Source organism: Myotis brandtii, unplaced genomic scaffold (genome assembly GCF_000412655.1).
Source record: "Myotis brandtii unplaced genomic scaffold, ASM41265v1 scaffold84, whole genome shotgun sequence".
Lineage (NCBI taxonomy): Eukaryota > Metazoa > Chordata > Mammalia > Chiroptera > Vespertilionidae > Myotis > Myotis brandtii.
Genome location: NW_005371410.1, coordinates 9775779 through 9787617, shown reverse-complemented (window position 1 = coordinate 9787617; position 11839 = coordinate 9775779). Strand labels below are relative to the sequence as shown.

General features: G+C 36.0%; 2 protein-coding genes across 4 annotated transcripts in view; one reads left to right on the top strand and one right to left on the bottom strand.

The window, feature by feature from the left end:
* The window catches only part of CFAP36 (cilia and flagella associated protein 36), a 20593-nt gene extending 14933 nt beyond the window's left edge, over positions 1 to 5660 (top strand). Inside the window, exons 5-10 of the mRNA XM_005884597.2 lie at positions 229 to 316; positions 1963 to 2014; positions 2568 to 2670; positions 4509 to 4648; positions 4826 to 4975; positions 5489 to 5660. Of these exons, the coding sequence (XP_005884659.1) occupies positions 229 to 316; positions 1963 to 2014; positions 2568 to 2670; positions 4509 to 4648; positions 4826 to 4975; positions 5489 to 5590 (635 nt within the window). The 3' untranslated portion in view covers positions 5591 to 5660. The remainder of the gene's footprint in view (positions 1 to 228; positions 317 to 1962; positions 2015 to 2567; positions 2671 to 4508; positions 4649 to 4825; positions 4976 to 5488) is intronic.
* Positions 5661 to 8434: 2774 nt separating this feature from the next.
* PPP4R3B (protein phosphatase 4, regulatory subunit 3B) overlaps positions 8435 to 11839 on the bottom strand; it is a 47814-nt gene continuing 44409 nt past the window's right edge. For all 3 annotated transcript variants that reach the window (XM_005884591.2, XM_005884592.2, XM_014532034.1), the window contains one exon: positions 8435 to 10081. In XM_005884591.2, coding sequence (XP_005884653.1) covers positions 9986 to 10081 — 96 coding nt within the window. In that variant the 3' untranslated portion in view covers positions 8435 to 9985. The remainder of the gene's footprint in view (positions 10082 to 11839) is intronic.

Sequence of the window (11839 nt, the reverse complement as noted above, 5' to 3'; positions counted from 1 at the left end):
GTTGGGGTTTTTTTTTGGGGGGGGGGGTGGTGGTGGTGGTTGGGAACTGCTGATTACCTGAAAGGAGAAAAAGTAAAAAAGACCATAGTTAAAAAGATAATAATTTAGAACCTTTTTTAAAGTGACAGATATTAATAAATTATTTGTACTTCTTGATGAACTAGGATAGTGAGAAGTAAATGTTTTCAGTTGAGTTGATGTTCTTCCATGTGGTCTGGTTTTGAACAGGTGTATTGCCTGACTGCTTAACAGATGGTTCTGATGTGGTCAGTGATCTTGAACAGGAAGAGATGAAAATCCTGAGGGAAGTTCTTAGGTATCCTTCTTTAATTATTTTTTGAGTGAATCACTAGAATTTTGTAATATGACTTGTATATATGCTTTTCACCCCCAAAATATTATGAACTAGTAAAATATCTAAATTTTCTACTGAAGACCATGAAAATGACTTGTCATTTTATTTTGTTTATAACTATGTATATGTTACATATCTTAATGGACAGAAAAAATTATTTTCAGATGATTCATACCAGATCAACACAAATGGGAGTGTCTTCTACTTCCATGGTGGGGATAGGAGGCTAAATTGGAACAAGATGCAGTAGATCCATGCCTGGAAAGGGGTGTAGTGGCCTGAGCTGACCAGGAAACTCCATGGCTTTTGGATCTTAGTATCAGAGGTGGCTCAAGCCATGTGTCTCACAGTAGGAGGCTGGACATCCAGACTCCAGAGACCAAATAGCTGAATGAGTGGCAGGTAACTTGCAAGGGGAAGAGGACAGTGGGAGGTGCCTATCCAGATGACTGTCTTTCCCCTCTCTTCCTTGCCCCAGTTACATGATTCTCAACCAAATGCCAGACACAGAGTGTGCAGTTCACTAAAGGGGCATTTTTCCCCCCCTTGGGCCTGTTGTCCCCGACCCCATGGGAAGTTTGGAGCGGCAATTTCAGCACCTAATTTTTAAATCCGTGAGAAATATATAGCAAAAGCCTGCATCCACTGTGTCACCTGTAGAGAGGAAGGGCTCTAACCACAAATCTTCTAGCATCCTGTTGTACCCCCACCTGCTCACCTTGTCCCCAACTCTAAAGCAGAAGGGAGGAGAGGCTGGTTGATGGTAAGGAGCTCTAGGACTCACTGCTTAATTTCAGGGGATTTGAGTGGTTGTGGGGAGGGAGGCAGGTGTGTCAGTGAACCCAGCCTTTTCCTGCCAGAGCCTACATTCCACGGCAGGGGCAAAGGGGAGCCCGAGATAACACAGAATGCTTTGAGTTTACAGTGTTGAAGAGATAAGGATGTTTGGTGTTAGGTTTAGAAGACTGGTAAAGTTTTGACTTACCCTGGTTGCCTCTGTTGGTTGATTGGCGGTCTGAAAACTGATCAACACTGTACTTTTAAATGTTATTTTATAAGGGTTTTTGAGGGGTGTGTACTACTGTATAAGTAGTAGAGCTTAGTTATGAACACATAAGAGAGTTGATGGCTATTTTCCTAAATCAGACTGGCCCAGCAGTTTTTAAAAGCTGTAAAGGCTTTGGCATAATGGTATTAGGAAAGCTTTGTGATAGCTCAGGTGCCACTGGGAAGAGTAGAATGAGGGGAGAAGTGGATTTTATCAAGAGGGCTATAACTAAAGAGAGAGTCTATATTAATGGGATTTTCCATTCAAATTTGGGTTTAGAGTTTTAAACTTGTTGCTCTTTCTTTATCAAGAGGTCATTGACATTTCCAGAAGAAAGGGGCATGCCTGTATTTTATATTACTAACTCTATGCTGTATAAGCGTACGTATATCTTTCTCAGTTGATGTAAACTGATTTAAGCAAAGCTTAATTATTTTCATTTTTGTTTCCAAAATTCCTTGCACATATTATAAGCTTAGGTTAGCATGTTGCTTGTTGAATATTTTTTCTTTGACAAAAAAAGAAAATTTACTTTTCTACCTTATTTTATATATCTCAGAAAGTCAAAAGAAGAATATGACCAGGAGGAAGAAAGGAAGAGAAAAAAGCAGGTGCCTACAGAATATATTAATATAATAGAAGTATTTTATTATTGTTAACCTAGTTTTTTGTTGTTAAAATTTAAGCTTATGTGGGACTACACATTCCTGAAAATATTCATATTATCTTGGCAATTCTAAGCATTTATACTTAACTTTATAATTTTATAATTAATCCAACAATCTACCTTTAAATTTCCAAGAAAGACTACATTATTAACTCCAAAACACTGTAATGCCATTTATATTTTGGGGGATTCTTTTTAAAAATTCCCCTTAATTTTATGAATAAAAGAAGATTAAGAAAAATATTTTACTTCCCCACTCTCCTTGATTTCTTCAGTTTTGAAACATCATTGATGTTTCTATCTCTTCCTCTCTCTGAAATAAATAAAAACTTATTTTAAAAAAGTGGAGGATATAAATTACTGGAAAAATCTTAAAAACTTTGGAAATACAGAATAGTAATTTTTTTAAAAAACTAATGTCTTTGGATTTTTTAAGTAGTGAATTAATGAAAATTAATCTAAAATGTTTTTTTTAATTGTATAATGAATTCCTGAAGTTATCAGAGGCTAAAACAGAAGAATCCACGACGAATGCTGATGAAACTGCAAAAATGAGTAATTCCCAGGGGGATGGTGAACGTGATGCACACCCACCCTTAGGTAAGCTTGATGTGTCACTAAACTTTCTCTAATAATATGAATACATAAAATTGTAAAGAGTGTGCAACTTCCTTTGACATAGTTAACCTTCTAAAACCCTGGGACGGAGTGTTGAATGGCCATTGGTATTTAAAGTTCTTTGTGAATTTAGCTAAAGAGATTGCTGGTAGGAAATACCCAGCTGACAGAAACGGTATAGTTCCCAAATTTCTAAGTGAAACCTGGAACCCAGAGCAGTAAGCCTGCCACCGGCCTTTGGTACCACAGCTGTAGCAAAATGTATTCACATAACATTTGGTATTCTCACCCCTGACCACAATTATGTGGTAAGTAAGAAGCTAAACTTGGAATGATAATATTATTTTCCATTTGAATTAAAGCACATCTTGAAAATAAGAGGTAGCTAATTTATCCAGATGTTTAGTCAGAAACTGTTGTTGAAAGCAAAATCACCGAGATTCTGTGTGGGAAATGTTAGCAGATGAAATTGTTGAACATGTAGTAAATCCACTTTCAATATGCTCTGATTTCCTTTATATGAAAACAAGTAATTCTGAAATAGAAATTGAATAATGATCATGAATTCAGTTTATTTTATCATGGATTTCTGTTTTAAAGAAACATCCTTTTCTCAATTAAAAAATAAAAACATAACTCTGTCAGGTAGATATTATGATATTGCCTTCTTTTTTTTAAAATATATTTTTATTGATTTTTTACAGAGAGGAAGGGAGAGGGATAGAGAGTTAGAAACATTGATGAGAGAGAAACATCGACCAGCTGCCTCCTGCACACCTCCAACTGGGGATGTGCCTGCAACCCAGGTACATGCCCTTGACCAGAATCGAACCTGGGACCCTTCAGTCCGCAGGCCGACGCTCTATCCACCGAGCCAAACCGGTTTTGGCTGCCTTCTTTTTTTTAACAAGAAATTTAAGGAAATTAGGTGACTTGTCCAAAATCACTAAACTATTAAATGGTTAAGCTGTGGTTTACCCTGCTTGGTCTTCTGACTTCAAATCTTGTGTTCTTTTACACTTCAGTTTAAAAGAGCTTTTATAATTGAGATAATACGGGTTTGATATTTACCCGTGCGGTTTCCCTCTGACCCTCTGGGCTCGGAGGTCTTGCAGTTCTCTCCAGCCCAGATCCCTGATTTTACCATTCTCCAGGCGTCCTCTGTCCTTCCCAGCTTCGAATTGTCTCACCAGCTGTGTCTACTTTGCCAATTTGGGGTGGATGTTATTTGCTTTAGTTGCTCGTTCTATCTACTCTGGGACAAGGCTCGGGACACAGCTGTCTATTCCGCCGCCATATTGTCTCTCTTAAAATCTTTACATTTTTTTAATGTGTTGGTAGGTTTATAGTTATCTTCAATATGTATTACAAACAAAATTTATTGATATTATTGGTATTTACTCTTCTGCTACAAAAAATTATAGCTTTACATTAACAGTTCTGAAAATATAGGTTCACTTACTGTTTTTATCCACGAGCAAAAGTTTGGAATTTTAATACTGTTTATTTGGCTTATGTGGCAATCTTGTATTACATTATAGTGGAGTTCTAATTTTTAGATGAGAATTTTATCTTTTTGTAGCTGTAGTATCAAACAGCAGGAATTTGGTATTAAAATGTCATTGTTTGTAAGAAACTGGTCTTTGAGGACAGAGACCATGTTTATTGTTCTTACCCAGTGCCTGGTACAGTATAGGCACTGAATCAATGCGTGTTGACTGAGTGTGAGAAAAAAACAAGTGTTATTAACACTAGCGCATTTTGCAGAACCTAGTCTAATACTTAATATAATATTCTGCTTGGTCTCTATCTACTGCCAGAAGCGAAAGTGCATTTTGCTAATTCATCAGTGGAACCTTTGGCAGGAAAGCTGGAAATGTTGCCTGAAACATCTTCCCTCCCACAAAAAGGCCTGAAGATTCCTGGCTTTGAATATGCAAGCACTGAAGGGCCAATAGCAGTAAGTAACATTACTTTTTAAGAACTATGAACAAAATGACAAAGTACTAGGAGCAAGCAATGTAAACAGTCATATACTTTTGTTATCTTGAACTCAAACTTCTAATTGAATCAATCAGATATCTTTGCCATTTACTATATGAACTTAAATTTAAAATAGTTCCTTTTTTTGGCCCAGAATTTATCAACACTTGGAACAGAAGAGCTGCGGCAACGGGAGCACTATCTCAAGCAGAAGAGAGATAAGTTGATGTCCATGAGAAAGGATATGAAGACTAAGCAGATGCAAAATACAGAACAGAAGGGAAAACCTGCTGGGGAGGTAGAGGTATGGCTGATCTTAGTATGTCAAAACTAGTAAATCTAGAGGTGGAATTCTCAATATCAGATAATGTGGAAGAAAGCCTTACTAATCAACATTGCTTGTAGATCCATTTATATTAACCTCCCTGCTAGTGTAGAGCCTTCTGTTTTTTCTAGGAAGTAGGATGGTTATATAATGAGGATTTTGTGAGGTAGAAATGATAGCAGTTTCATTATACAGTCCTTATTTCTTTACTTGCCCTATTCTGAGTGCGTAAGGGTCAGCAGTCTATTTCACCTGAGCCTTTTGACATATTTTACCACAGAGCAGCATCAGTATCCTAGCCACCACCTTTAAGAGGCTTCCCCAAGAAGAGATTTTATAAGGAAGAGATTTATGGAATTCAGTCCATGTGTGACTTTTAAAAAAATTTCACTAAAAATGCTTTGTTCAAGGCAGTATGTTGGGAATTTTCGACAAATGAACCCATCTTATACTGTAGCAAACTTTTTTCTTTTTCTTTTCTTTTTATTTAAGGAAATGACAGAGAAACCAGAAATGACAGCAGAGGAGATGCAAACATTACTAAAGAGGAGATTGCTTGCAGAGAAACTTAAAGAAGAAGTTATTAATAAGTAAATTTAAAACCAATTTAGCAAAACAGAAATTGAAATTTTCTTAAAAATAAATTATTTAATCCTTACACTGAACCTGTTAGTTTCAAATACTTATGTTTATAAACACAGATTCAAACTCATTATTACTGTTTTATTGAACAGTTAAGGTAAAGGGTGGTTGGAGAAGACAGCTACTTATGCTGAGCAGTTTAATATAAATTTTAGAATAATATTTCTTGGAGAGAAGGTATAGAAAACTAGTTGATAGTGTGTTCATTTACTCAAACTTGGTTACGTATTGTTTCTGCTAAGCACTGTGCTAAGCACTAAGGATACAGTAGTTAACTAGATTCATAGAGTCTCTGCCTTTATGGGGCTAGTGAAGGCCTAGAGAGCAATGTTAGAAGGAAAAAGTGCAGTGGTATAAGCAGGGCTTGCCATGCCTTTTTGAGAAAGCAATGTTTAAGATGATTGGAAGGCTAATTGCAGGGAGAAAGGGGGGGCGGGAAACCCACTCAGGTCCTGCAGCAGGAAGTAATAAAGCACATACTAAGGAGCTGTCGGAATGGTTGGAGTACACATAGAATGGAGAGGGTTAACATGAAATTGGAGACAGGTGGGACACTGATTTGCAGGTCCTTGTAGACGTGAGGATTTTAATCTTATGGCACTGGGAGGTCACTGAAAAGTTTTAAAGCAGAGAAGTTACGTGATCATAATGTTCATTTTAAAAAAGATGTGTGGCTGCTGTGTGGATACTATTGGGTGAGTCTGGTGTTAGTGTGGCTGTGGGTATACCAGGCTTAAGGTAATTCAGTGATAAGAGTAGTTATCTTGTACAGTGTTAAGATAGTTTAGCATCTTGCATTTGAGGCAGGAGCAAACAGGACTTGAAAAATAGATGAGGTGGTGTGTGTGCGTCTTAAAAATACTCACTTTCTAGAAAAGCTACTATTAAAACAGATAACAGGAACAATCAACTGAGCCCATGAAGGGGAATGCTGTCATGAGTGTAGATCTTTTGTATGTGAAGGGATCCTTGATGGTTTTCAGTAGTCTTTTAGCTTAAAGATAACCAGAATACAGGTGCTCCTTTACTTCAATGGGGTTACATCCTGATACCGATTGAAAATATGGTAAGTTGAAAATGTGTTTACTTTTTCTAACCTACTGAACATCATAGCCTAGCCTTGCTTACATGTGTTCAGAACACTTATACTACAGTTGGGCAATTATCTTAAGTTTCATGTTAAGAGTATTGCTTTCCTCTGCTTCTCACCAGAAGCATGAGACACAGATGGGCATTTTTATTTTATTTTTTATACAGTGGAAGAGAGGGAAAGACAGAAACATCGATGAGAGAAACACATTGATTGTTGCCTCCTGCACGCACCTGACCAGGGCCCTGGCCAGGGAGGAGCCTGCAACCAAGGTATGTGCCCTTGACCAGAATCGAATCCCAGACCCTTTGGTCGGCAGGCTGATACTCTATCCACTGAGCAAAACCGGCTAGGGCTAGATGGGTGTTTTATAAACATTATGGGATGTGAAAACATAAAATACAGTACCCAAAAAACACTGGCAACACAGTACAGTGTAGTATTGTTTATCCTCGTGATCTCATGGCTTGCTGTGCAACATCATGGGACTATATGCCTACCTGTCACTCACTAGCCCGGGAAAAGATAGAAATTCAAAATTTGAGGTATGGTTTGTACTGAATGCTTATCACTTCTGCACCATTATAAAGTAAAAGTTGAACCACCATATGTTGGGGACCACCATAAGTTGGGGACTGTGTAGAAGAGAGATTTTTCTTTCAGAAACTTCTGTGTTGTGTCATCCCACAAACGGCCCCTTTTGCTACTTATGGGCCACTTCTGAGGTTTGACTTATAATACTTTTAAAAAGGGATACCAAAATTAGTTTAGTTACAAACCTTCAACCTGCAGAGAAAACCAGTATTAAATTATATTTGTTATATTTTTATTAGTGGACAAGAGGAAAAACTAGTGATTAAAACACAGAAATCTGTTTCATGTTATTTTTTTTATTAAAAATAGTTTTTTATTTGATACATATTTACAGATATAATTTTAAGAGAACCTCAGGCTGTGCATACAAAAGTGGGCTCTGGCTTGCTTCACTGAGTGACAGTAATGGTAGACAAACCCTGCTCTGCCTGAGGGTAGTCATTTAAGAGCAGCTAACATGTATCTAAACAATTATTCTTTTAAGGGCTGTTTTAAGTCTTGTTCTCATATCATTGTGGATGAGCATATGAACTAAGGAAAGTGTTAACCTGTAATCAAAAAAATTCACATTTGTGCTATAAGAAAAGGTTTTTATGACGATGATGATTTAAATGTTTAGGACTCATGACAGTTCTTCAGAAAGGAAAATTAAACTCTTCATAAGCTATAAAGATAATACTTCCTATTGGAACTTAAAACTACTTAATCAGGAAAAGTCAAGTGTAAACTTGTTTGAAAGAAAATGCATTCATATGGTAATGTAACTGATCGTGCTTCAAATGATCTTAAGTCACTTGCCTTATGAGGTGGAAGGTCTTTTTCATTATGTGTACCTATAATCAAAAAAGGGTATTGTAACAGCCCCCTGTTGTGATGCTTTGGTGCTGGGACTTTGTTTGCCCGAGGCACACCTTATATAAGTAGAGTTGGTGATATTTAAAGTGCAGCTGACCCTTGTTTGTTTAGAATTCTTTCATTCAGACTGGTGTGTGACCTACTGGTTTATAATATATATGGATAATTTATTGCCTTTCAAAAGTTAATTGTAAAATGGACATATCTCAAATGGAGTTAACTTATATTTACAACAAATCAAACAAAAACAACAATCATAGAATTACAGGGTCACATTTTAATTCCTGAATTGTACAGTTCAGCATTAATATCACCACATGTATACAAATGGTGTAAAACAAGTACAGTGGTATTTTTAATACAAAATAAACATCTGTTTTATGGAAAAACTATACTTCATATCTACACAGACAGCCCATCTTTTCCAAACAATAGCCAAAATTAAAATTAACTACAAAATCTCCAAAACAGGGAAAACTGCTTTAGTTTAAACTATTCCAAGAAAAATGGACCCATAACACATTACAGAGGTGACCTGAAGATAGTAGCTGGAATTACTATTTTTAATTTTTCCCCCAATGCATTAAGTTGTAGTTAGGGGGATGTTTTTCCTCAGCATTATCTCAGATCATAAATGAGCAAACTAACATTAAAATATTTACAGTTAACTTGCTTGTTCTAAAAATAAAAACCTCTTAACTGTTTGCCTCAACTTATTTTAAAATCATTTACGTACATGGAATGTGCTTTTACTCTTTTAAAAAAAGCAGCTTTCATATTACACCCTTGTTTGTTTATGGAAAAGCTTCATGTGCTGCATACTGACTCTGACAATGAAGTAACTTCTTGGATGAACATGGTCTCTAGATAATAAGTTCTGCTTAATTCAGCACTGTTCTTTGTATGTCAGTCTTTATAAATTACACTTTAAAAATTGCCTGCAGCTCTGGAGAGACCATTTACTAAAAAAGCAGAAAGTAACTTCAAAATGTCTTCCACAAAAGACTGTACTGGTAGGCAGTAGAAAACATTCTGTTCAATCTACTTCCATTTCCGGAGAAAATCATTCTGGAATACTATTGTACTGATTCTTGGCATCTGTTATCTCCGAAAGTGCTGATTTTCAAGTTACATTAACAAAACTGTCCATTTTGAATCCAGCTTGTTTTCATCAAAATACATACGAAAATTCCTGGTGTAGAAAACTCAACATGTGCTGTAATACAGGGTGTACTTCCCTCCACCTACATGGAAAGGCTGAATTTCTGTTAAATCTTCAAAGAAATGGTCTCAACAGCTTCATTTTTTTAAATGATAGTTGAATCTGTTTTCCATAAAAATTTCTTTTAAAAAGAGGCAACTGATTAAAAGAACATGGCCAGCACCATTATATAAGTTGGGTTTTCAACTGAAGTTTTATAATTGTTTCTACATTGATACCTCCCTGGAGCAACCCTGTATTAATATTATTTTATCAACAGTGTCCCTCCCCTAAAACCATCCCCAAACCTGAGAGCTTCCTTGCTGAGAAGCTATCTCCCAGGTTCTGGCTATTAACCTTTTTTTTTTTGGTCAGCCTATAAGGCAAACCCCTTAATTACTAGCAAGCAATCAAATTTCTGGGAAGCCTGTTTGTTTTTTTTTTTTTTACAGAAGTAAACTCTCCTTGCTGATATACCGAATGTCTGTTGCTACTCCTTGTATATTTGTAAGTTCAAGTGAGAAAGCTTTCTGATTCAGATTTTCAGCTCATTGAACAGTTGCAGCATTTTAGTGAGACCACATGTAGGAGGTCCCCAGTAAGTATTTTATGAGCCAAGGCGAGGTCTTTTCCTGGGAGATGTTTCTTCTTCTTCATCTTCCTCTTCATCATCTGGATAATCCACTAAACCAACCAAACTTCCCTATTGGAGAATAAAAAAATTTTTTTAAAAACATGTAACTTAAATAGATATACTGAATTTGATAAAGGAACTGCCTGAAATGATAAAAGGTGGCACTCTCAATTATCCTCAATCTTTCTATTTCTTTTGGATTTTTAATGATACCTCACAATTCAGCAAAGTTTTACTGTGGAAAAGTATTTCTAAACAGTAGGGCTGGACAAAGAATCATGACATTTGGAGCTGGAAGGACTTTGGAGAGGAACTAGTTAATTTCTCTAATTTTAAACTAGAGAGAATAGCCAGTCAGTGACAAGAAATCTCTTCTGACTCTGTTCCTCATTATATATTTTATCACTAAGTATAGTGATTTCAAATGGCAGACAATAGTAAACACATGAAATGGGTCCTAAACACTAATGAATAAAAATGTTAGGGCTACCTCTTTCTAACCAAAAGAAAAGTAAGAATGAGGTAATTCAGGTGTTCGACCTTTTATGAGTAATGAACCCCTTTGAAAATCCTATTAAAGGCCTGGACACTTTACCCAGAAAATTGTATGTCGTCTGTTTTGCTTTCATTTTAAATGGGTCACATGAAACTTATACACTTGTCCTACAGGTTAAAGGGGCAACTGTAAGCACTGTACTTATTTCAAGCACTAAGTACTTAAAGAATCTTGGTATCTGGAATTAACACTTTACCAGAATATAACTAAAACACTGTAATATTAATCAACAAAGGCCTGGGAGCAGCTGGAAATGGTTAGCTGAAAGTCTGTGAACTAAATAAAACATATGTGAGAATCATTCTGCTTCATTTTCAGCTTAACACACAAGTCTTAAGTTTGATAAGCAAGAAGTAGTATTGCTAAATTGTTAAGAATATATTGATTGTAGTCTGACTGCCTGACTTCAAATTCCAATGCCACCACTTTTTAGGTACATGACCTTGGGGGCAAGTGATTTTTATGCTTCAGATTCCTTATTTATAAAATTAGTATAATAGTAGCACTTAGACCTTATTGAACTATTTTGAAAACAAAACATGTAATGTCCTTGGCACAGTGCTTGTTGTATAGTCAGTTCAATAACTGAATTAGATGCTATTAATGACATCAATATTATTTGTTTATTTGGTTTCTAAGTCAAACAAGTTGGACGGGAGGAAGTAGAAAACAAAATTTCAGCACAAAAAAAGACGAACAGTCAATTATTCACAAAAATGATAGCAACTTATCAAGGCAACTTTTAATTATGCTTAGGATTATGTATCATAATGTACAAACTTTTCAGTTCCAAATGGTTAACATTTAAAATATTCCCCCCCAACCCTGGCTAAGTAGCTCAGCTGGTTAGAGGGTCATCCGCGATATGCCAAGGTTGCTTGTGGGTTCGATCCCTGGTCAGGGCACATACAAGAAGCATAAATAAATGCATAAATAGTGGAACAACAAATTGATATTTCTCTCTCTTCCTCTCTCTCTCTAAAACTCAATAAATAAAAATTTTAAAAAATAAAATTTATTTGCTTAAGATTAATATTCTATCTAAAACACAGCTACAAAATTTAATTTTCAGTTGTATCTCTTATCTACATACACACACCATAAACAAATTCACATACATTTTTAAAAAATCTCATTTTACTATAAAAAATAATAAAAATACAAAATGTGAAATATTGGAAGTAAAAAGCCTATAATCCAAAATGCATACTCTGGCCCTGCCCGGCTTGGCTCAGTGGATAGAGCATCAGCCTGCGGATTGAAGAGTCCCA